The following is a 25,538-nucleotide window of genomic DNA, read 5'->3' as shown; positions in this document are numbered from 1 at the left end:
GCAAAACTAAAAAAAAAAAATTGTGTTAAGCCTCTCTTGTGTTATTTCCAGGAAATACCACAAACAGATGACGATGACAAGGATGAATGCGATGAGCTGCGGGTGCCATCACCACCGCCTAGGCGACTGAGTCGCAGCAGCATCGATTTGCGTGATCTGGAGCAGGAACGCTATGAAAAGGTCACCCACACCGATAGTGCACCATCGATGATAGCGCTGCACTATGCCACCACGACACAACAGCAATTACAAGTGCCCTGTGCCAATAAGGATGTCATCCATTATAACCCACAAATTTGGCAGGATGCGATAAACGATTTGCAGCAGCAGCAGCAAACGATTGCCATACCAATACCGAATGCCATGGCGACGAATGACGGGCGAGGTGTCAGGCAATTTTCGAATGCCTCACCCTCCAGTGGGGATTCGGTGGGGCATGGACAAGGCTCCAATTTCTATCGCAATGGTTGTGATTCTGATCAATATCAGAGTATATTTGGTGGCAGTGGGGGCAGCGGTGGTGGAGACCATGGCGGTGGCATGGCCAATAGCGATGACAGCGAATGCAACGATTATTTAATTAAATTAAAACAAACTGCCGCTCCCACCACCCTTATACCCATGTCGGAGGATAACAAGGAGCTCAAGCGTCTCATCGAGGATAACTATTTGTACTATAAGCGCCAGCAGGATAAACAGGAGCAGAGTCAACAGTCTCAGGATTACTTTGGTGGGCCCAAATATCCCGCCTTAAGTGAGACCGATTTCATACGCATGAAGAATGGTGAGAACAGTTATCGCAGCCAGCAGGTGAGTTCCGCAGCTGGCAAGAAGCCCTTTGCAGCCAGTGATTCTGAGTTCTTGAAAAGTCAGGATCAGGATCTGAAAATAAAAAGAAAGCAATTGGAAGCCCTCAAGGAAAGCAGTTCCGTTTATTCCACACCCAAAGAGGAGGTAGGAGGAGGTGGCAGTGGAGGCGGCAAAGGCTTCAATCTCAAGTCCTTGTTGGCCAAAACCAAAAGATCCAGCACCGAATGTTTCTCTTTGGAAAAGAAACGCCATCAGGCCACCTCTGAGGAAATTAAACCCAGCCGCTCCCAGCTTTTTAAGAGATCGCGCAACCGCAAACTCTCCCACAGCTACAATGGAGGTCTGAAGGAGCGCAAACATGAGCTGAGATCGCGACAGCACAGCGACACTGACTCCGATGTCTATTTGCCACGCCTCTTTGGGGATAGTGTGGATTCCAGCAGTCGCTATAACACCCCAGACATTCTGCTGGACATAAATGTGCTCAATGAGCAGGCAGAGCAAATGGATGATCAGATACTGCAGCAAGGGGATATCATATCAACAGCACCTCATGCCAACACCCTCATTCAACTCATCGACCTGGGAGCCAACACGGTGCAGGAAGTGGGTCCCGATGATCTTTCCTTTTTGAAAGATATCACCTCTAACGAATCACCTCTAATACCCTCTACGCCTCCTCCCTCACTGTCGCCCTCCTCTCTGATGGATACCTCTATACCAGAGGTTCTCAGATCGGACACCAATTCTACAATACCAGAGAAGTCTCAAAGTTCTCAGAAATCCAGTTCAGAGCTGGTGGAACTGTTTCGTTCCCTTAGCTTTCCCTCCACCGAACAATCCTTTCACAAGGATTCGCCCGAGAAATCGCATAAATCCAATGAGGCCACAGCCTTGCGCAAAGAGTCCATCAAGCAGCGTATGAGCACTCTTAGTGACCAAATACTGGTCAACAAGAACAGCTGCAATTTCCTAATGTCACCACCTATAACACCCAACTTCAATTCGGCCATCAACTTGCCGCTCAGCAAGTCGCCCAATGCAGCACTGCAGCAGACCTCCTTCTCCGCAACGCCCAGCATGGTGGGTGGCAACAGCATTAATGTTTATTTCCTCTCACCACCGGCCACCACAGTCACCACACACTCCAGTTTTCCACTAACCACACCAGCTACAAATCATTTTGTGGTCAGTGATACCTCAACGGTGTCGCTGGATGTGTTCACCACGTTGGCTGTGCCTGGTGCCGGCCAACAGCACCAACATCAACACCAACAACAACAACAGCAGTCCTCTAACCTGGGAACTGCCTCACAAGCTGCCAACATTTCACCAAAACCGGAAATTATTTTAGACTCCACCCTATCGCCCACTTCAATGCGTAGTGGCGCAGGTGGCATTGGCATCGGTGGTGGTGGTGGTGGTGGTGGTGGCGGCAGCAGTGGCCTAGGTGGCAGTGGCCTAGGTGGCAGTGGCGGCTCTTTAGCAGGAGAGGAGAAAGACTTAGCATCACCATTATGCCAACGTCATGATAGTGAACCGGAAACGACCATCACAACAACGACTATCAATGGCGGTGGCGGCCGCAAACGCAGCTCCTTGCTCACCGGCTATGAAGGCATACAAACGATACGAAAAAGGCAGGCCTCGGTGGTAACCTATGATGTAAATGTCATTAACTTTTCCCAGGACAATAGTGATAGTCGCAGTTACATACCCATGGGCAGGGTGTCCACCAGTTCAGCAAGTGAGTACCAGACAAGGACAAAAGTTCTAAATTGATGTCTTAATTTTTTTGTGATAATAGATAAATAAGGGTCATTATGCATGAAATCGAGGCAATGGTCATAGGAAAGTAAGGCAACGTTTTCAAATTGACCATTTGTGAGCTTTTACTTAATACTTAGGATTTACTACTTATGACCTAACTTCCGCCGTAGGGTTTATGGCTTTTAGCATTTGGCTTATAACTAATGACTACACCCAGAGAAATTTGTCTGCTGATATCAGCAAACACTGTCTGCTGATATTAAATTAGAAATTTTAAACTTTTGAATTAATAAATATAAAATTTTTTAACTTCTAAACACCATATAATTAGTAATTAATTATTTTTTCTGCTGTTACTTAAACATTTCACCATTTGAAAACAGCAGGAAATGTTTGCTGTTTCAACAAAAAAATACTGCTGTCCCACTTTCAGCAGACTTTTTGCGGTAACAGCAAACATTTTTGCTGTTTTTACTAACAAATTTCTCTGAGTGTAATGTCTCCCAATTTACAACTTAAAGAATTTGCGAAATAACATAGGAAGTCTTTCAATTTCCGACTTAGAACTTTTTATGCCCTTCACCATAGGATGGGGTATACCATCTTCGCCATTCCGCTTATAACACCTTGAAATATTCGTCTGAGGCCCCATAAAGTCCATATATTCTTGATCATCATGACATTTTAAGTCGATCTATCCATGTCCGTCAATCTGCCCGTCCGTCTATCGAAAGCACGCTAACTTTTGAAGGAGTAAAGCTAGGTGCTTGAATTTTTGCATAAATATTTCCTATAAGTGGAGGTCAGTTGGGATTGTAAATGGGCCAAATCGTTCCACGTTTTGATATAGCTTTGATATAAAAGCCGATATCGGATGATGACTTCTTGAGCCTCTGGAGGGCGCAATTCTTATCCGAATTATGCACCAAGTGGTTTATTTTGACTTCCAACAACTCTGCAAAGTATGGTGCAAATCGGTCCAAAACCAGATATAGATCCCATATAAACTGATCTTGGATCTTGACTTCTTCAGCCGCTAGAGGGCGCAATTATTACCCGATTTGGTTGAAAATTTGCATAGGGTTTTGGTTTGATTATCAAAAACTGTGCCAAGTATGGTCGAAATCGGTTCATGTTGTTGTTTTAGCCACATTTTCATTTGGAGGTGGCGATCCTCGTCAAGCTCCTGTAGGTGAAAAGGCTCGTTACGGTCCAAAGGACTGATTGCCGCGGGAACTGGGTGGATATTGGCTATTTAAAAGCGCCAATAACTATCCTGGTATTGTCGAGCATCATAGACACTCTGTATTTGTGCAAGAGCCGGTGCTGGATCTTGATCTTGGTCTCACTAAGTTTCTCCGCTCGATATCGCTGATTGCAGGCGACTGCCGTTGCAGCTACTCCGAATGGAGCATTACACTATCCGCAACCTTTTCAACCTAACCTAATCTAACAACTGCGGCAAGTATGACTTAAATCGGTTTACAACCTGATATAGCTCCAATATAAACCGATTTCGGCTCTTGAATTCTTGAGCCGCTAGAGGGCGCAATTATTACCCGATTTGGCTGAAATTTTGCATGAGGTGTTTTGGTTTGACCATCAACAACTGCGACAATTTTAGTGACATCGGCGCAATTATTACCCGATTTGGCTGAAATGAGGTGTTTTGTTATGACCTCCAATAACTGTGCTAAGTATGGCGCATATCGGTATATAACCTGATATAGCTGCTATATAAACCGATCTGGGATCAATTACTATCCGATCCCTGTTCATGTTTTGATATAGCTGCCATATAATCCGATCTTGGGTCTTGACTTCTTAAGCCTCTAGATGGCGCAATTCGTATTCGATTTGGCTAAAATTTCGCATGAAGTGTTTTGTTATGACTTCCAAATCGGTCTATGTTTTGGTATAGCTGCCATATAAACAGATCTTGGGTCTTGACTTCTTTTGCCTCTGGAGGGCACAATTCTCGTCCGATTTGACTGAAATTTTGCACATGGTGTTTTGGTGTTACTTCCAACAACTGTGTGATGTACGAGTCAAATTGGTTCAAAATCTGGTATAGCTGTCATATAAACCGATCTTGGTTCTTGACTTCTTGAGCCCATAAATGGCGCAATTCTCATCTGATTTGTCTGAAATTTCGCATGAGGTGTTTTGTTATGACTTCCAATAAATGTGCTAAGTATGGCGAAAATCGGTCTATGTTTTGATATAGCTGCCATATAAACAGATCTTGGGATCAAGACTTCTTGAGCCTGTAGAGGGCGCAATTCTCATCCGATTTGGCAGAAATTTTGTCCAACGGCTTCTCTCATGACCTTCAATATACCTGTCTAATATGGTCTGAATAGATCAATAGCTTCATACAGCTCCCATAAAAACTGATTTCCCGATTTGGCTTCTTCCAACAACTGTGTGAAGTATGGTTCAAGTCGGTCCATGTTTTGATATAACTGCCATATAATCCGATCATGGGTCTTGACTTCTTGAGCCTCTAGAGGGCCCAATTCTTATTCGATTTGACTGAAATTTTGCACGTGGTGTTTTGGTGCTACTTCCAACAACTGTGTGATGTACGAGTCAAATTGGTTCAAAATCTGATATAGCTGTCATATAAACCGATCTTGTTTCTTGACTTCTTGAGCCCATAGAGGGCGCAATTCTCATCTGATTTGGCTGAAATTTCGCATGAGGTGTTTTGTTATGACCTCCAATAACTGTGCTAAGTATGGCGCAAATCGGTACATAACATGATATAGCTGCCATATAAACCGATCTGCGATCAAGACTTCTTGAGCCTCTAGAGGGCGCTATTCTCATCCGTTTTGTAAGAAATTTTGTACGACGGCTTCTCTCATGACCGTCAACATAAATGTCTTATATGGTCTGAATCGATCAATAGCTTGATAGAGCTCCCATAAAAACCTATCTCTCGATTTTGCTTCTTGAGCCCCTACAGGGCGCAATTCTTATCCAAATGAACTGAAATATTACACAATGACTTCTACAATATTCAGCATTCATTTATGGTCCGAATCGGACTATAACTTGATGTAGCTGCACTTCTTATTCAATATTCGTTGTTTGCCTAAGAAGAAATACTGCGCATAGAACTCGACAAATGCGATCCATGGTGGAGGGTATATAAGATTCGGCCCGGTCGAACTTATCACGGTATTACTTGTTGTTGTTAGTTGTGTTTCTCTTCTGACAGACAATTGATTACTCTTCTGGAGCATTTCTATTTATTCTTAGGCAATTATTTTGAAAACATTGACAGAGATTAAACATAAAACAGGTGCCTTTTCGGTGGAAAATGGTGTCGTTTTCCCTGATAATTCATCTCTTTAGGGTGCAGTCACTTTATATCCATAACTTGAGACGACATATATTTTCTTAAATATGGATGGATGTTATTCACTGCTAACTATCGGGTTGCCCAAAAAGTAATTGCGGATTTTTCATATAGTCGGCGTTGACAAATTTTTTCACAGCTTGTGACTCTGTAATTGCATTCTATCTTCCGTCAGTTATCAGCTGTTACTTTTAGCTTGCTTTAGAAAAAAAGTGTAAAAAAAGTATATTTGATTAAAGTTCATTCTAAGTTTTATTAAAAATGCATTTACTTTCTTTTAAAAAATTCGCAATTACTTTTTGGGCAACCCAATATTTTATGATATGACATAACATTACGACATTGAGACGTTAACTTAATGTTGATAGCAGAACATGGGTGTTATTCATACTCTTTATTAATTCTTATTTCTTTAATTAAAGAAGAAGTCTTGCAATTTTAGTATCCAAAAAAATATCTTCTACTTTAATTGCCATGAAACGATTTCATGCATAATTGACCAATATGTATAGATGTATATATCTAAGAAAATATTATTTTATTATATCTACGCATATTTATACAAATATTAATGGTGATTTATGTTCTATATTATGAGAAAATTATGTTTTATCACCTACACTAGTGACATTAAATCCATTTACTCATTCTTCCCTCATTAGTCGTGGCATAGTCAAAGTATTTATCATTTGCATATTACACTAACCTTAACATTTACCATCACAGCAAAGCTTCTTTAGCTCTGTTTCATGTTTCCATGCAACTCATTCTGTCTGTAGTTTAGTAAGCTGCTGGTCTATCAATCCCAAAATTTCCAGAAGTAAGAACATTCATAAAACTCTGTTTATCATTTCTAAAAATTTTACGGTCTTATTCACAAAACTTTAAGAAGCCTTAGAATAGCTTCATTTTGACAGTTCTATAAAGGAAATCTATTAAATAAACCTATTTCAAATCTACCTCAAGTTTTGTGAATAAGGGCGTTAAGTTTTATTCACCTTTGTTTGGTATTTCATTCCTTCTCTTTCCTCGATCAATCCTTTGTTCTGTCCCTCAATGTTCGCAGCTGCCAGTGTTGTCTACTTGTTCATCGTCCTCGTAGTTTCTCAGTTTGTGATTGAAAATTTCATTTGAATAATTGTGTATCAAATATGTGGCGATTGCTATTTTTTTTTTAGTTCCAAATGTTTAAATGAGAAAATATATATCTTTTAATTGTTAATAAATATTCCCCAAGAAGTTTTCAGAATCTGAGGTTGTATTTTGTCTGTATTAAAATCATTAAAAATTAAGGAACTTGCTAAGGCGTTTCTGATTTTAAGCTGTTCTAATTTTAAGTGTTTATGATTAAAATCTTAGATTAAAATTCGCTTATGTATCCATCATCCTAATGGGAGGAGAAATGTAGAGCTTTGTTCAAACGGCTGCTCTTTAAAAATATAAATCTAGTTAGATGAGAAGGCCACTATTGCCAAAGGTAGTATGACCAATGACGCTGTATAAAGATTTAAATCTTAGCGAGTACATCAGAAATAGCAACTTTCATAAATGCAAGTAACATTTATCAGGCATTCCATTTACAGGAGTGATTCAATGGCAAGCCGTTCGGAAATGACTTAAGTAAGAAGGTGATTCCATATAATCGAACTAAATCTTCAATCGAAGGCCACTCATTGATTTGCATTTTATCGCTCCTTATAGAAATATTGGGTTGCCTAAAAAGTAATTGAGGATTTTTTAAAAGAAAGTAAATGAATTTTTAATAAAACTTAGAATGAACTTTAATCAAATATATAATTGCAATTTTGTTCGATTACCTTTAGCCATCTTCCTTGCAAATTTAGTATTCCACGCTCATAGAACTTCTGGCCTTTATATGCAAAAAACTGAACCAAGTGCGATTTTATAGCCTCATCATTGCCGAAATTTTTAACATTTAAGGAGTTCTGCTAAGAATAATAAATGGTAGTCTGATGGTGCAAGGTCAGGGCTATATGGTGGATGCATCAAAGGTTCCCAGCCAAGCTCACTCAGTTTTTGGCGAGTGACCAAAGATGTGTGCGGTCTAGCGTTGTCCTGGTGGAATATGACACCTTTACGATTGACCAATTCTGGTCGCTTCTCCTTGATGGCTGTATTCAATTTGTCCAATTGTTGACAGTAAACATCCGAATTAATCGTTTGGTTCCTTGGAAGCAGCTCAAAATATACCACACCCTTCCAATCCCACCAAACAGACAGCATAACCTTCTTTTGGTGGATATCAGCCTTTGCAGTGGTTTGAGCTGGTTCACCATGCTTGGACCATGATCGTTTTCGACTAACGTTGTTGTAAACAATCCATTTTTCATCTCCAGTTATGATTCGTTTCATCTCCAGTTATGATTCGTTTTTCGGATCGAATTCATTGCGATTAAGGTGCATATCACAAGCGTTGATTCGGTTTGTTAAATGAATTTCTTTCAATACATGTGGAACCCATATTAAAATTGACGCCAAAAAAACAAATGTAAACAAAATTTCGCGCACTTTTTTTCTAAAGCAAGCTAAAAGTAACAGCTGATAACTGACAGAAGAAAGAATGCAATTACAGAGTCACAAGCCGTTGAAAAAATTTGTCAACGCCGACTATATTACTACTATATTACCGACAATTACTTTTTGGGCAACCCAATACTAGCTGAACCCGGCTCCGCTGCGCCTTCTTTTATTTTATATGGAACAAAACTATATTTGCTTTATTTTCGACAATTAAAGAACTTTTAGAAAATACCATGCTACGAAAAATTAGTATATATATATCGCTTGACTCGCCTTTATCTGAATCCCATATATAACCCTTATTGTACATTTAAGTTTGGATATTAGATGTACTCCACTCTTAAAATACATTATTTGAGCCCGATATTCCCATGGGGATTTTGGGAGTGGGATGGCCTCTAGGGTGGTGATCGGTGGGTTTACGGGGTGGTGAGGACCCCCAGTGTGGACTACCGAAAGTGGGATGAATTCGTGCTCAACTCCTAAATACCTCTCATTTGAGCCCCATATTGCCATGAACGGTAAATATGTATGTCCGCTTTAGAGGTTTTTTTTTTCGGGTGTAAGATAGACACGAAGCCTTGAAGAAAATATAAGCATAGTGCTCTACTTTCAAATACCATTAAATGTAAAAATTAAATGTTAAAACCCAATACTGTCATTGGTTTAAGGGAAGTTTGTGTGATGAAGCATCTCCCAAACACTTGACCTCAAAATTGGTTATCAAATTCGTTTTCTAATCTCAAATACTTTTCATTTGAGCCCCATATTTCCATGGTCGGTAAATTTTTACTCACTCTTTGGGGGCGTTTTGGTAAAGGGGCGGTGCCCCAAATACATGGTCCCACCTTTGGATATCACCTTACGTATTCTACTTTCTAATCGCTTTATTTGAGCCCCATATTTCGATGATCAGTAAATAATTGCTGTTTGTGGGGTGTTTGGGCAAGGAGTAGACTCCCCAAAACCATTCATTTGAAATGGTTGGTAAATATGGACGACTAAGGCGGATAGTACCCCAAACACTTAGTTATGAAAATATATCAGCATCGTGCTCTACTCTAAAATATCATTTATTTGATCAGAATATTCCCATTGGGTATCAAATATGTCCGGTTTGGGGTATGAGCCCTTACAACTATCAATATCGAACTCCACTCTCTTAAGGCCCAAATTGTCATGGTGAGCAAATACGTCCCAGTTGGGGGTTGTTATGGGGGATGGGGTGGCCACTCAGTGACTTGACCCTTAAAATACATATCAGATTCGTGTTCCACTCTAAAATACCTCTTCCTCTCCATATTGCAAAGGTCAGCAAATACGCCCTTTTTGGGTGGTTTTATGGGGGTGGGGTGGCCCCATAGACACTTTTCCCAAAAATTGATATCAGATTCGTGCTTTACTCCTAAAGACCTTTAATTTAAGCCCCATATTGCAATGGACGTAAATTTGTCCTCTTTGAGAGGTGTTTCTAGAGACGGGCGGCCCCCAAACACTTGGTTTTAGGTTTAAATATCGCATTCGTATTCTACATTTAAATACCTTTTATTTAAGCCCCATATTCCCATGGTCAGTAAATAAGTCCAGTTTGGGGGGTGTTTTTGGGGAAGAGGAGGACCCCCAGAAACGTGGTCCCACATTTGGATATCAGATTGGTATTCTACTCGCAAATACCTTTCTTTTGAGTCCCATATTGCCATGGTCGGTAAATATGTCCGATTTAGGGGTGTTTTGGGGATTGGGGTGGCCCCCCTAGCACTTGGTTCGACAAATGGATATCAGATACGTTTTCTTATCCTAAATAACTTTCATTTGAGTTCCATATTGTTGTGATTGGTGTAAATATATGTTTGGTAGGTTTTAGGGTGGGGGCAGCCCCCCTAGGTACCCCACCCGAAATGTGGATACCAAATTTTTATTGGGGGGTGTTTTGGGAGATGGGCGGCCACTCAGTGAGATGGCCCTGAAAATATATATCGGATTTGTGTTCCACTTTAAAACCCTCTTATTTAAGCCTCATATTGCAATAGTCAGAAAAACTTACTATTTGGGTGGTGTTGTGGGGGTGGTGTGGCCCAATAGACACCTTTCCCGAATATTGATATCAAATTCGTGCTTTACTCCCGAAGACATTTCATTTGAGCCCCATATTCCCATGGTCAGTAATTAAGTCCTCTTGGGGGGGTATTTTGGGGAAGGGATGGACCCCAGTAACTTGGTCCCACATTTGGATGTCAAATTCGTATTCTACTCGCAAATACTTTTCATTTGAGTCCCATATTGTCATGGTCGGTATATATGTTCGATTTAGGGGTGTTTTGGGGGTTGGGGTGGTCCCCCAAATTCTTGGTACGAAAATTGGATATCAGATATGTTTTTCTAATCTTAAATACCTTTCATTTGAGTGATTGGTATATATGTAGGTTAGGCTAGCTTAGGTTAGGTTGAAAAGTGGGTGCAGATATTAATCCGTCCCATGGCACTATGGACATACACCTAAGCCAGTAATCGGTTTATTGTGCGCTCTAAGCACAAAAAAAGTAACCTCGAAAAAGGAAATCTAAATTAGAAATTCCGTGCTAATTACAAAATTCTTAATAGATTCCATACCACTCCCCTAAGTTTGTTCAATGTCTGCTATAGCGTCCCCACCTAAGTGCTGATATCTGTTAGACGCGAAAGCCGGGCAATGGCAAAGAAAATGCTCCAACGTCTCATAATTTTTCCCGCATGCCCTACACATGCTATCACATGCCGCACCGATTTTACATAAGTGAGCCCGTAGTCCTGTGTGTTCCGTCATGATACCCATAGCTATACTGACCTCCTTCTTACTTCCTTTCAGTAATAGCCTCGTCTTCTCACGATCTGGATCCCCCCATAGGATTTTCGCCGTCCTACCCACCGATTCGCAGTTCCACAATGCTGCATGGGCATTCGTCGCCAACTCCCTTAAAAAATTGCGATGTTGAGCTGAAATTTGGCATAGATGCGTCCTTTTGCTACACGCAGGTTAAGTTCTTGAACGGGGCAAATCGGACCATATTTAGATATAGCTGACATATAGACCGATCTGCCGGTTAACGGTCTAAGGCCCATAAAAGCTGCATTTATTACTGGATTTCGCTGAAATTTGAAACAGTAAATTATTTTAAGCCTCCAGACAAATTTTAATCAGTGCGTAGCTTTAAGTCTCCCAACATTCCTCTCCATTAAGGTTCGGACCCGACTATATTTTTATATAGAGCCATATAGACAGATCTGCCGATAAAGGGTCTGAAGCCCAAAGAGATTGGTATATATGCCAGATATATCCAAATATGGACCGATCTGAACCATATATGGAACGGATGTCTGAAAGCCTAACATAGATCCTTGTGCCAAATTTCCAAATATTTCGAGTAGTTACATGGTCCGTCCGTCCGTTCGTCCCTCTGTTTGTCGAAAGCACCCTAAATTTCGAAAGAGCAAAGCTAGCTGCTGTTTTGGTATCACTTTCAACAACTGCGCTAAGTATGGTGGTTTAAATCGGTCCATGTTTTTATATAGCTGTCATATAAACCGATCTTGGGTCCTGACTTCTTGAGCCTCTGGAGTGCGTATTTCTTATCCGATTGGAATGAAATTTTACACGACATGTTTTGTTATGATATCCAACAACTATGCCAAGTATGGTTCAAATCGGTCCTTAACCTGATATAGCTGCCACATAAACAGATCTTGGTTCTTGACATCTTGTGCCTCTAGACTGCGCAATTCTTATCCGATTGGAATGAAATTTTGCCAAGTATGGTTCAAATCGGTTCATAACCTGATATAGCTGCCACATAAACAGATCTTTGTTCTTGATTCTTATCCGATTGGAATGAAATTTTGCACGACGTGTTTTGTTATGATATCCAACAACTGTGTCAAGTATGAATCAAATCGGTCAATAACCTGATATAACTCCCACATAAACCGATCTTGGGTCTTGACTTCTTGATCCTCTAGAGGGCGCAATTCTTAGCCGATTGGAATGAAATTTTGCACGACGTGTTTTGTTATGATATCCAACAACTGTGTCAAGTATGGATCAAATCGGTTAATAACCTGATATAGCTGCCATATAAAATGATCTTGGGTCTTGACTTCTTGAGACTCTAGAGGGCGCAATTCTTATCCGATTGGAATGCAATTTTGCACGACGTGTTTTGTTATAATATCCAACAACTGTGCCAAGTATGGTTCAAATCGGTTCATAACCTGATATAGCTGTCATATAAACCGATCTTGGGTCTAGACTTCTTGAGCCTCTAGAGGGTACAATTCCTATCCGATATGGCTGAAATTTTGCATGACGTATTCTATAAGGTTCATATCGTTTTAAAACCTGATATAGCTGACATATAAACCGATCTCGGATCTTGACTTCTTGAGCCTCTAGAGGTCGCAATTATTATCCGATTTGCCTGAAATTTTGTACGACGGATCCTCTCATGACCATCAACATACGTGTTTATTATGGTCTGAATCGGTCTAAACTCTGATACAGCTCCCATATTAATCGATCTCTCTATTTTACTTCTTGAGCCCCCAAATTCGTATTCGAATTGGCTGACATTTTACACAGATCTCCAACATATAATTTAATTGTAGTCCACACCGAACCATATCTTGATATCGCTCTAATAGCAGAGCAAATCTTTTCTTATATCCTTTTTTGCCTAAGAAGAGATGCCAGGAAAAGAACTCGACAAATGCGATCCATGGTGCAAGGTATATAAGATTCGGCTCGGCCGAACTTAGCTCGCTTTTACTTGTTACAGCTCCCAAATGAATTACTATTGGGTTGCCCAAAAAGTAATTGCGGATTTTTTAAAAGAAAGTAAATGCATTTTTAATAAAACTTAGAATGAACTTTAATCAAATATATAATTGCCATTTTGTTCGATAATCTTTTTCCATCTTCCTGACAAATTTAGTATTCCACGCTCATAGAACTTCCGGCCTTTATCTGCAAAAAACTAAACCAAGTGCGATTTTATAGCCTCATCATTGCCGAAAGTTTTACCATTTAAGGAATTCTGCAAAGATCGAAATAAATGGTAGTCTGATGGTGCAAGGTCAGGGCTATATGGTGGATGCATCAAAAGTTGCCAGCCAAGCTCACTCAGTTTTTGGCGAGTGACCAAAGATGTGTGCGGTCTAGCGTTGTCCTGGTGGAATATGACACCTTTACGATTGACCAATTCTGGTCGCTTCTCCTTGATGGCTGTATTCAATTTGTCCAATTGTTGACAGTAAACATCCGAATTAATAGTTTGGTTCCTTGGAAGCAGCTCAAAATATACCACACCCTTCCAATCCCACCAAACACACAGCATAACCTTCTTTTGGTGGATATCAGCCTTTGAAGTGGTTTGAGCTGGTTCACCATGCTTGGACCATGATCGTTTTCGACTAACGTTGTTGTGAACAATCCATTTTTCATCTCCAGTTATGATTCGTTTTAAAAACGGATCGAATTCATTGCGTTTAAGGTGCATATCACAAGCGTTGATTCGGTTTGTTAAATGAATTTCTTTCAATACATGTGGTACCCAAATATCAAGCTTTTTCACCAGTCCAAGACTTTTTATGTGATAATGAACGGTTGATTTTGGTATATTTAACTTCTCTCCTATCTCACGCTCAGTTACATGACAATCCAATTCGATTAATGCTTTGATTTGGTCTTCATCAACTTCATTTGGCCGACCTGAAAAATCCGCAATTACTTTTTGGGCAAACCAATAGAATACTCAATGATTACCCTAAAATATTTATAACCCCCAACACCCGAATAAAATACAACCCATACCAAATTTAATAAAAATCGATTCAATGGTTTTAATCTTGTTACTCCAGAATGTTCTTCATTTGACACCATGCATCACAAACACAAAGCTTGCAGAAGATTTCCACTAACAAGAAAATAAATGTTAACAGTTTCACCAAAACTTAAAAATTTGAAAGTCTTAAGGCATATTCACCCGCCTCTGTTCAAAACTTACCTCTCTGGAGCATATAAATAGATATGAATGAAATATTTCCTTCGACACTTTTCTTTTCTCATTTTGACTCATTCTCCGATTCACGTAGGCCCCCTATTTGACTCAACAATACGCCTCAGATTCTGAGTTTCTTCAAGAAGAAAGTCAAATTAATGTTGCGGCCAGCTTATGAAACTCACCCAGACCAGTAAAGCAGAATATTCCTTTTTAAACTCAACACTCCAACTCTCTATCTCGCTCTCGCTCTCTCTCTGTCTCTCTTTCTACCTCTTCTCAATCATGCCATCATTTCAAATCAAACAAAATCCCTACAAAATAACAATCGTTTGTGAGCAGTTGAACTATGTTTCATAAATTGCCTGCCTTACTCTGTCTTCAGCATGCAAACGTTCGTTACAATGTCATTTCTACTCTCAGTTTTATCAAAACAAAACAAAATAATTACTTTTATAAGTTTGTTTGTAAATATTGAAGAGCGATAAACAAAAATCTCAACTCAATTACCATATTGTTATTATTCCTCCAACTTTCTTTTGTATATATTTTAATCGAAAAAAAAACCAAAACCAAAACGAAAACAAAAAACCAAAATCTGTAAAAAATTCCACCCTACTATCAACCAATCAACCCACCAACAACTAACTATCCAACCGAACAACCTATCAACCAACCTCTCAACCCCAAAATATTGCGTTGTGTTCCGTTGCGACATTCGATGAAAACCCAAAAAAAACTTTGCAAAAACCAATGAAATAACAAAAACATCGTCAAATCTTGATGTTGGCCCTTGTGCTAAAGAATTCGAACCAGATTTCTCGAGCAAATCTTCGCTTAAAAGACGTGGCGGCATTTGTATCTTTGTCGACGAGGAAGAAGTCGAACAAATGCTGGACCACAATGCGGTCACCCAGCAACACCACAATGGCCTTGGTGGTAATGGCGACGGCAGCTTTGGTGGCAGCGGCGGCATTGGCGGCGGTGTCACCAAGTGTCTAACCTTCAGTGCCAATAGTGCGTTGACTTCCAAGGGCCAACGCAGCAAATGCCTCTATTGTGGAGCCAGTTTGAAAGTTCAACAACACGAAAAGGAAAGTAACGGTCTCGACAAGCAAATGCGAAAGTCTAAGACAAAGTCAATGGCACAGAGGTTAAGCTTTTGGAATTCTTCGAGTCGTTGGTTGAACCGGAAGAACCGGAAGCACCGCCCAACCGGATGTCAGTGTGGGGCCAATGGTGAGTTATGAGAATTAGAAAAAGCGACAACAACATAAGACAAACAAACTACAAAAAAAAAATAAACAGCAACAACAAAAACGTTGAACATTCATTCGTAGCGACGACAACATTTGTGTTGATGTTGTTGCATTTTCACCCACAAAACTCAAAGTACAGCAACAACCAAGAAAAAAACTTCAGCATCAACATTGAAAACATGAAGCAACAAACAAACAAACAAACAATAACAGCAACAACAATAACATCAATTAAGATTTTAATTTCGTTTTTAGTTACAATTACCACGGTTAGCCATCACTGTCACTATCACCACCACCACCACCACCATCACAACCACTACTATTAACATTTATAGTAGCAAAAATAATTATGATGATATTCTTTACTATGCTCGTTTTGCGAACAGCTGACTGCTTACCATTAGACCGTATCGATTTTTATACCCACCACCAAAGGATAGGGGGTATATTCCGTCCATCTGGCCGTCCGTAATCACTCTACAGGATTCAGAAATTATGATATTGAGCTGAAATTTGGCACAGATTCGTTGTTTTTTGTAAACACAAGTCAAGTTCGTGAAAAGGCCATAACGGACCATATTTGGGTATAGCTACCATACAGTCCGATCTGGCGATTTTGGGGTCTTAAGCCCATAAAAGCTACATTTATTACCCAATTTCACTAAAATTTGAAACTGTGAGTTGTTTCAAGACTCCCATCATTCGACCCGAATATGGTTCGAGACGCCCCATATTTAGATATAGGTGTCATATAGACCTGCCTGCCGACATAGAGTTAAGACGCATTTATTTTGCGATTTCGCTGAAATTTAAAACAGTGCGTTGTATTAAAAATCCCGACATCCGATTAGTTATAGCTGTCATAACGACCGATTTGCCGATTAAGGGTCTAAAGCCCATAAAAGCCGCATTTATAATTCGATGTCGCCGAAATTTGAAAGAGTGAAATGGGTTAAGCCTCCTTTCGTTCTATGGTCCTGATAGAACCTTTATTAAAAATAGCTGTCATAATAAACGTAGAAAGGGAGGTGGGGTTAGCACCCCCCCAACCTTGAAAATTTGAGATATTGAGCTGAAATTTGGCACTGATATGTCTTTTCGCTGCACACAGGTTAAGATCTTGAATGGGCAAAATCGAACCATATTTGGATATAGCTGCCATACATATCGATCTGCCGATCAAGGGTCTGAAGCCCATAAAACCTTTGCTTATTACCCGATTTTAAAACTTTGAATTTTTTTAGGCCTTCCGACATCTGACCCAAATACGGTTCAGACCGGATTATATTTAAATATAGCTGCCCTATAGACCAATCTGCCGATTCAGGGTCTCAAGTCCATTAAAACGGGAATTAATTGTCCGATTTCGCTGGAAATAAAACAGTTAATTGTATCAAAAATTCCGACATTCGATTCAGATATGGACTGGACCGGACTATATTTAGATGTAGCTGTCGTATAGGCCGATCTGCCAATTCACCATAAAAACCACATTTTTTACCTGATTTTGCTGAAATTTCGCTGAAATATGATCTGGATCGGACTACATTCAGATATACCAGTCACATAGACCCATGTTACAATTTAGGGTCATAGTCCCATAAACAGATTAGGGTCATAGTCCCATAAAAAAATTCGAACCCCATTCTAAGTCGCTTAAGTAGAGCCGACAAACTATCGATAATAGCAACACGATACTATAGTCAATTTCTCAACAACTATATCCCAAACGAAAATGAGAATTAAAAATCAGAAGATCGATTTATATCGAAGCAATATCAATATACAGGCTGGATAAAACCAAATTAAACAAGTAAAAGTGCGGTAAGTTCGGCCGGGCAGAATCTTATATACTCTCCACCATGAATCGCAGTTGTCGAGTTCTTTGTCAGGTATTGCTTTCTAGGCAAACAAAGGATAATAGATAAGAACGGCCATATTCGAACCATAATTGATTTGAATTTTGGAGACCATAGTCGAAGTCATTGTGTAAAATTTCAGCCAATTCGGATAAGAATTGCGCCCTTAAGGGGCTCAAGAAGTAAAATTGGGTGATCGATATATATGGGAGCTGTATCAGGCTATGGACCATTTCAGACCATATTTGACATGTATGTTGCTTTTTATGTATGTGACATGTATGTTGCTTAGAAGCCGTTATACAAAATTTCATCCAAATTGAAAGAAAAGTGCAGCTGCACTGCAAGAAATATAATTGGGAGATCGGTTTATATGGGAGCTATATCAGTTTATGAACCGATTTAGACCATAAAAGGCACCGATGCTGCAAATCGAAACAAAACCCTTCGTGCAAATCGGATAATAATTGCGCCCTCTAGAGGCTCAAGAAGTCAACATTTGAGATGTGTTTTATGCCAGCCAGCACAGGCTTTGGAAGTTATAACAAAACAGCTCATACAAATTTGCAGCTAATTCGGATAGGAATTGCGCTCTCTTGATCCAAGATCTGTTGATAAGGCAAAACTCCCACCTCCTCTATAAAACCCAATTACAATCCTAACCGACCCGTTTGACACTGAAATATTTGTGCAAAATTTCAAGTCACTAACTTTATTTCTTCGAAGTAAGCGTGCTTTAGACAATCAGACAGACAAATGGATAGACAGACTGACGGACAAACGGACGGACATGATTAGGTCGACGTAAAATGTCATGACGTATTCTTGATCATGACGTATACTTTATAAAGTTTTACACGAATATTGCGAGATGTTTCAAAAGAAATTCTGGCGAAATTTGTATTCCCCCATCCTTTTAATTTATTTATTTTATGTAATTCTTTCCTTTTTATACTCACCACCATAGGATGGGGGTATACTAATCCAGTCATTCCGTTTGTAACACCTCGAAATATTCGTCTAAGACTGCATTAAGTTTATATACATTCTTGATCGTCTCGATGTTCTGACTCGATCTAGCCCTATCCGTCCGTCTGTCGAAATCACGATAGCGATCGAACGCGTAAAGCTAGCCACTTGAAATTTTGCACAGATACTTACTATTGATGTAGGTCATTGGGGATTGCAAACGGGCCATATCAGTTCATATTTAGATATAGCTCCCATATAAACCTATCTACCGATTTGACTTCTTGAACCCCTGAAAGCCGCAATTTTTGTTCGATTTGGCACGAAGTGTGCTGTTAAAACCTCCAACAACTGTGCCTAGTATGGTCCAAATCAGTCTATAACCTGATATAGCTCCCGTATAAATCAATCTCCCGATTTGATTTGTTAAGCCATTACAACCCGCTATTTTTGTCCGATTTGCGTGAAATTTTCAATATACAATAGTTATCTCTTATGACTTCTAATAACATTACCTAGTATAGTCCACATCGGTCTATAATCTGATATATCTCCCACATAAACCGATCCACCGATTTCACTTCTTGAGCCTCCGGGAGCCTCAATTTTCATCCGATTTGTCTGAAATTTTGCACACAGTGTTCTGTTATGACTTCCAACAACATGCATATACGATCCAAATCGGTCAAGAACATGATATAGCTCCCATATAAATCGATCTCCCGAGTTGATTTCTTGAGCCTCTGAAAGCCATTATTTTTGTCCGATTTGGCTAAGATTTTGCATGTAGTGTTCAGTTATGATTTCTAACAACTGTGCCTAGTACAGTCTACATTGGTCTATAACCGGATATAGCTCCCATATAAACCGATCTCCCGATTTGAATTCTTGACCCCTTACAAGCCGCAATGTTTGTCCGATTTGGCTGAAATTTTGCATGTGGTGTTCTCTTATGACTTCCAATAACTGTGTCAAGTACGGTCCGAATCGGTCTATACCCTGATATAGCTCCCATATAAACCGATCTCCCGATTTGACTCCTTGAGTCCTTACAAGCCTCAATATTTGTCCGATTTGGCTGAATGAATTTTCCATGCAGTGTTCTGTTACGACTTCCAAAAGCTGTGCCAAATACGATCTAAATCGACCTTTAACCTGATATAGCTCCCATTTTATTTTATTTGTATTTTATTTTATTTTATTTTATTTTATTTTATTTTATTTTATTTTATTTTATTTTATTTTATTTTATTTTATTTTATTTTATTTTATTTTGTTTTATTTTATTTTATTTTATTTTATTTTATTTTATTTTATTTTATTTTATTTTATTTTATTTCATTTTATTTTATTTTATTTTATTTTATTTTATTTTATTTTCTTATAATCCCCTGTTTTGCCATCAACATAAGCTTCCCAAACAATCCATGGGAATAGAAAAGTTCAGATCAGCCAATCCTTGTATCATCTTTTCTGATGCATATTCAACACATCATCACCACTTACTCTGTGTTATCTACTCTGTACCCAATTAATGATGAAAACCTGAAAAGTAGATTCCCAAAACTCCACGTTTAAGTTCATAAATTGGAGTCAATCAAGAGCAACTTCCATATAAAAATCGATACGGCTATTTGAATACACCTCCCAACTATTTTTCTTATTTATAACAAAATACTTGGGAAATGTGATCACATTCTTCCCATTAACTAGCCAATATGCTGCTGTTGCTACTAATTTTAAAATAACATTCATCTTTCTTGCATCCTCTTCTTTGTAATTATGTATTTCCTAATATTCTTTACTTGACTTTTAGTTACTTTTTGGCTTGTTCTTTTCCCCTCTGTCATGTTGGCTTTGCTCACAATCGTAAACGTTTAGAATTGAAACAGATTGCATTTAACAACACATTCACTTTAAATGCATCTGCTTTTATTATTTATTTATGTTCCATCAAAAACGCACTAATACCATAACACTGTTGCTTAACTACAATGACTACTGGAGCATTGCATTCAGCATCCAGCATTCAGCATCTTGCATCCCCTATTGCTACATCTAAATCTTATCCTCTTTACTATACTCCGCTCGTCATCCTGTTGATCCTTGCCATCCTAGCAATTGCAATCGCGGCAAAAGTTGCCACGACACAGACGTTTGAGAAACACAAAGTGCTTATGGGGACATAAAGGAGGATTGTTTACCACCAAATAATAAATAACAAAAAAAAACAAAATAAGCTTAAGCTGTAACTAACATCCTGCTACTTGATATCCGTTGAACATTCACTTGGATGCTTACTTACAAGTAAGCTAAGCTAGCCAGCAACAGCTTGCATTGAAATGGGTTTTGAGTTTTCTGTTTAATATCCACATTTCTAAATGTTCTAAATGCTTGAGTAAAGTATTAAACTTGTCAAGACTTTAAAGTGTTGAAGGAAAACCGTTAAGGAAAGCATAACATTTTGAAATTGTAAGTGGAAAGGGTTATAAAAACTTTAAGAAGTTTTAAAAATAGTGAAGGATCTAACAGACTTTTTCAAGATTAAAACTTTTGGATCGATGCTAAGTTTTTCCCATTTTTTCTATAAATTTTTTACAGCAAGAACTGTTTACTTTCTAAAATTAACTGCCTTCGCTACTTCTTCATTGCTGCCAAGCATTCAAAGTGAGAGCACTATGAAATTTGTTTAGTTTTCGAATGGCACATGTATGACAAACTTCTATGCCCTTTTTGCTTTCAATTCAACCATTTTTCCCAATATTTTTGATGGCTTCGCAGGAGAGTACATTGTGTCGTATACTTTATTCATTGAATACACAAAATAGCTCATACGCATGGGTGTACCAACATCATTGCAGTTGGTTTATGTTTGATAGACATTTCTCGGATTTCTTAAGAGGTGGCTACATATTCGAATTAGATTTAAAATATCTTGGAAAAACTTTTAGCAGTTAAACGTAATAAAGGTATACCCAAAACATAAATTAAGGTTTAACTATAAGCAAGTAAATGCGGCCGAATCTTGGGAACCCACCACCATGGATTCTGCTAAAATATGGGAGCTATAACTGGTTATTGACTGATTAGGACCATACTTGGCACAGTTGTTGAGAGTCATAACAGAACACTATATGCGAAATTTTAGAAAATCAGATAAAAATCGCGGCATGTAAGGGCTCAAAAATCAAATCGGGAGATCGATTCATATGGCAGCTATATCATGTTCTTGAATGATTTGGGCCGTACTTGGTACAGTTATTGAAAGTCATAGCAAAACACCATTTACAAAATTTTAGCCAAATTGGATGAAAATTGAGGCTTCCAGGGGCTCAAGAAGTCAAATGGGGAGATCGGTTTATATGGGAGCTATATCAGCTTATAGACTGATTTAGACCGTACTTGGCACAAATGTTTGAAGTTATAAAGGAACACTATGTGCAAAATTTCAGCCAAATCGGATTAAAATTGCGGCTTCCAGGGGCTCAATAAGTCAAATCAGGAGTTCGGTTTATATGGGAGCTATATCAGGTTTTTGGCCAATTTGAATCGTACTTGGCACAGTTATTGCAAGTCATAACAAAACACCATTTACAAAATTTCAGCCAAATTGGATGAAAATTGAGGCTTCCAGGGGCTCAAGAAGTCAAATAGGGAGATCGGTTTATATGGGAGCTATATCAGATTAGTGACCGATTTGGGTCGTACTTGGCACAGATATTTCAAGTCATAACAAAATACGACGTAGAAAATTTCAGCCAAATTGAATGAAAATTGAGGCTTCCAGGGGCTCAAGAAGTCAAATCGGAAGATCGGTTTATATGGAAGCTATATCAGGTTATAGACCGATTTAGACCGTACTTGGCACAAATGTTTAGAGTCATAACGGAACACTATGTACAAAATGTCAGCCAAATCGAACAACAATTGCGGCTTCAAGAAGTCGAATCGGGAGATCGGTTTATATGGGAGCTATATCAGGTTCTTGACCGATTTGGATCGTACTTGGCACAGTTGTTGTAAGTCATAGCAAAACACTAAGTACAAAATTTCGGCCAAATTGAATGAGAATTGAGGCTTCCAGGGGCTCAAGGAGTCAAATCGGGAGATCGGTTTATATGGGAGCTATATCAAGTTATAGACCGATTTAGACCGTACTTGGCACAAATGTTTAAAATCATAACAGAACACTATGTGCAAAATTGGTACAGTTATTGTAAGTCATAGCAAAACACCATGTACAAAATTTCAGCCAAATTGAATGAAAATTGAGGCTTCCAGGGGCTCAAGAAGTTAAATTGGGAGATCGGTTTATATGGGAGCTATATCATGTTATAGACCAATTAAAATCGTACTTGGCACAGTTGTTAAAAATCATAACAGACCACCACGTGCACAATATGAGCCAAATCGGATGAAAATTGTGGCTCAAGAAGTCAAATCGGGAGATCGGTTTATATGGGAGCTATATCCAAATCTGAACCGATATGGCCCATTTGCAACCCCTAACGACCTCCATCAATATAAAATATAATTGCAAAATTTCAAGCAGCTAGCTCTACGCGTTCGACCCCTATCGTAATTTCGACAGACGGACGGACATGTCTAGTTCGACTCAGAATGTCATAACAATCAAGATTATATATAATGTACTTTATGGGGTCCTAGATCAATATTTCGAGGTCTTACAAACGGAATAACTAGATTAGTATACCCCATCCTATGGTGGTGGGTATAAAAATACGAATTCATTACAAAAATATAAAAAAAAAACAAGTAAAAAGGCGTTAAGTTTGGCCGGGCCGAACTTTGGATACCCACCACCTCGGGTATATATGTAAATCACCTTTCATCAAAATTCGGTGAAAATTTCATACCTTATGTCCCATATCAGTTTCATCAAAATATGTTCCGATTTGGACCAAATACTAATAAGTACACTAGCTATATCTAAAAATAAACCGATCTGAACTATATACGACGCGGATGTCGAAAATCCTAATATAAGTCACTGTGTCAAATTTCAGTGAAATCGGATTATAAATGCGCCTTTTATGGGGCCAAGACTTTAAATCGAGATATCGGTCTTCATGGCAGCTATATCCAAATCTGGACCGATTTGGGCCAAGTTGCATAAAAATGTCGAAGAGCCTAACACAAAGCTCTGTCCTAAATTTTGGCGAAATCGGACAATAAATGCCTCTTTTATTGGCCCAAACCTAAAATCGAGAGATCGGTTTATATGGAAGCTATATTCAAATCTGGACCGATCTGGGCAAAATTGAAGAAGGACGTCGAAGAGCCTAGCCAAACTCACTGTCTCAAATTTCAGCGACATCGGACAATAAATGCGTCTTTTATGGCCCCAAAACCTAAAACCTAGATATCGGTCTATATGGCAGCTATATCCAAATCTGGACCGATCTGTGCGATATTGCAGAAGTATGTCAAGGGGCTTAACTTAACACACTATCCCAAATTTCGGCGACATCGGATAATAAATGAGAATTTTATGGGCCCAAAACCATAAATCAAGAAATCGGTCCATATGGCAGCTATATCCAAATCTGAACCGATCAGGGCCAAATTGAAGAAATATGTCGAAGAGCCTAACACAACTCACTGTCCCAAATTTCAGCAAAATCCGACAATAAATGTGGCTTTTATGGGCCTAACACCATAAATCGGAGGATCGATCTATATTGCAGCTATATCCAAATCTGAACCGATCTGAGCCAAATTTACGAAGGATGTCGATGGGCCTTACACAATTCACTGTCCCGAATTTCATCAAAATCGGATAATAAATGTGGCTTTTGTGGGCCTAAGACCCTAAACCGGAGGATCGGTCTATATGGCAGCTATATCCAAATCTGAACCGATCTGGGCCAATTTAACGAAGAATGTCGAAGGGCTTAACACAACTCACTTGCCCAAATTTCAGCGAAATCGGATAATAAATGTGGCTTTTATGGGCCTTAGACCCTAAATCGGAGGATCGGTCTATATGGCAGCTATATCCAAATCTGGACCGATCTGAGCCAAATTGACAAAGAATGTCGAAGGTCTTAACACAACTCACTGTCCCAAATTTCAGCAAAATCGGATAATAAATGTGGCTTTTATGGGCCTAAGACCCTAAATCGGCGGATCGGTCTATATGGTGGCTATATCAAGATATAGTCCGATATAGCCCATCTTCGAACTTAACCTGCTTATGGACAAAAAAAGAATCTGTGCAAAATTTCAGCTCAATATCTCTATTTTTAAAGACTGTAGCGTGATTTCAACAGACAGACGGACAGACGGACAGACGGACGGACATGTCTAGATCGTCTTAGATTTTTACGCTGATCAAGAATATATATACTTTATAGGGTCGGAAATGGATATTTCGATGTGTTGCAAACGGAATGACAAAATGAATATACCCCCATCCTTCGGTGGTGGGTATAAAAATTGCGAGTATTTCTGCCTATTCCAATAATAGAACAATATTCCTTACTCATAGTGAATGCAATTCACTCCATTTAGCATAAATACGCCTAGTAATGCTTAAATAAAAGCTTACATTATTGTTTCCTTCTTTGCTTGGTTTATTTCGCATTTTCTTTTTATATACTCACACCTCTTACTCTAGCATGGCTACAGCACTCATCTCATTAAAGAGCACGCACGTACAAGCTTTCTACTTTTGTATGCTTTTGCTGTACATCAATGAATGCATTAACACTAGACAAACATAAACACAAATACACTCATAGAGAAGTAGTGGTAGCGCATTGTAGTAAAGTATAGCAGTACTTAGTAATAAGAATAAGGTGTATGCGTGAGTGCGTGCGTGGGAGTTTGATCAAATACATTATTGTATTGTGGAAATGTATGGTGGTGCGTAAGTGAGTGAGAATGCAATAATATAATAAATCCTAGT

At 39.0% G+C, this 25,538-nt stretch overlaps 1 protein-coding gene across 1 annotated transcript in view; it reads left to right on the top strand.

Annotated features, from left to right (window-relative positions):
• The window catches only part of LOC106091331 (octopamine receptor beta-3R), an 84,289-nt gene that overhangs the window by 34,884 nt on the left and 23,867 nt on the right, over positions 1 to 25,538 (top strand). The window contains exons 5-7 of the mRNA XM_059363098.1: positions 52 to 2,203; positions 2,261 to 2,557; positions 15,322 to 15,756. Coding sequence (XP_059219081.1) covers positions 52 to 2,203; positions 2,261 to 2,557; positions 15,322 to 15,756 — 2,884 coding nt within the window. The remainder of the gene's footprint in view (positions 1 to 51; positions 2,204 to 2,260; positions 2,558 to 15,321; positions 15,757 to 25,538) is intronic.

This window comes from Stomoxys calcitrans, chromosome 2 (genome assembly GCF_963082655.1).
Source record: "Stomoxys calcitrans chromosome 2, idStoCalc2.1, whole genome shotgun sequence".
NCBI classification, from domain to species: domain Eukaryota; kingdom Metazoa; phylum Arthropoda; class Insecta; order Diptera; family Muscidae; genus Stomoxys; species Stomoxys calcitrans.
Note: the sequence above shows the minus strand (reverse complement) of the source record. Positions and strands in the feature narration are given on the sequence as shown.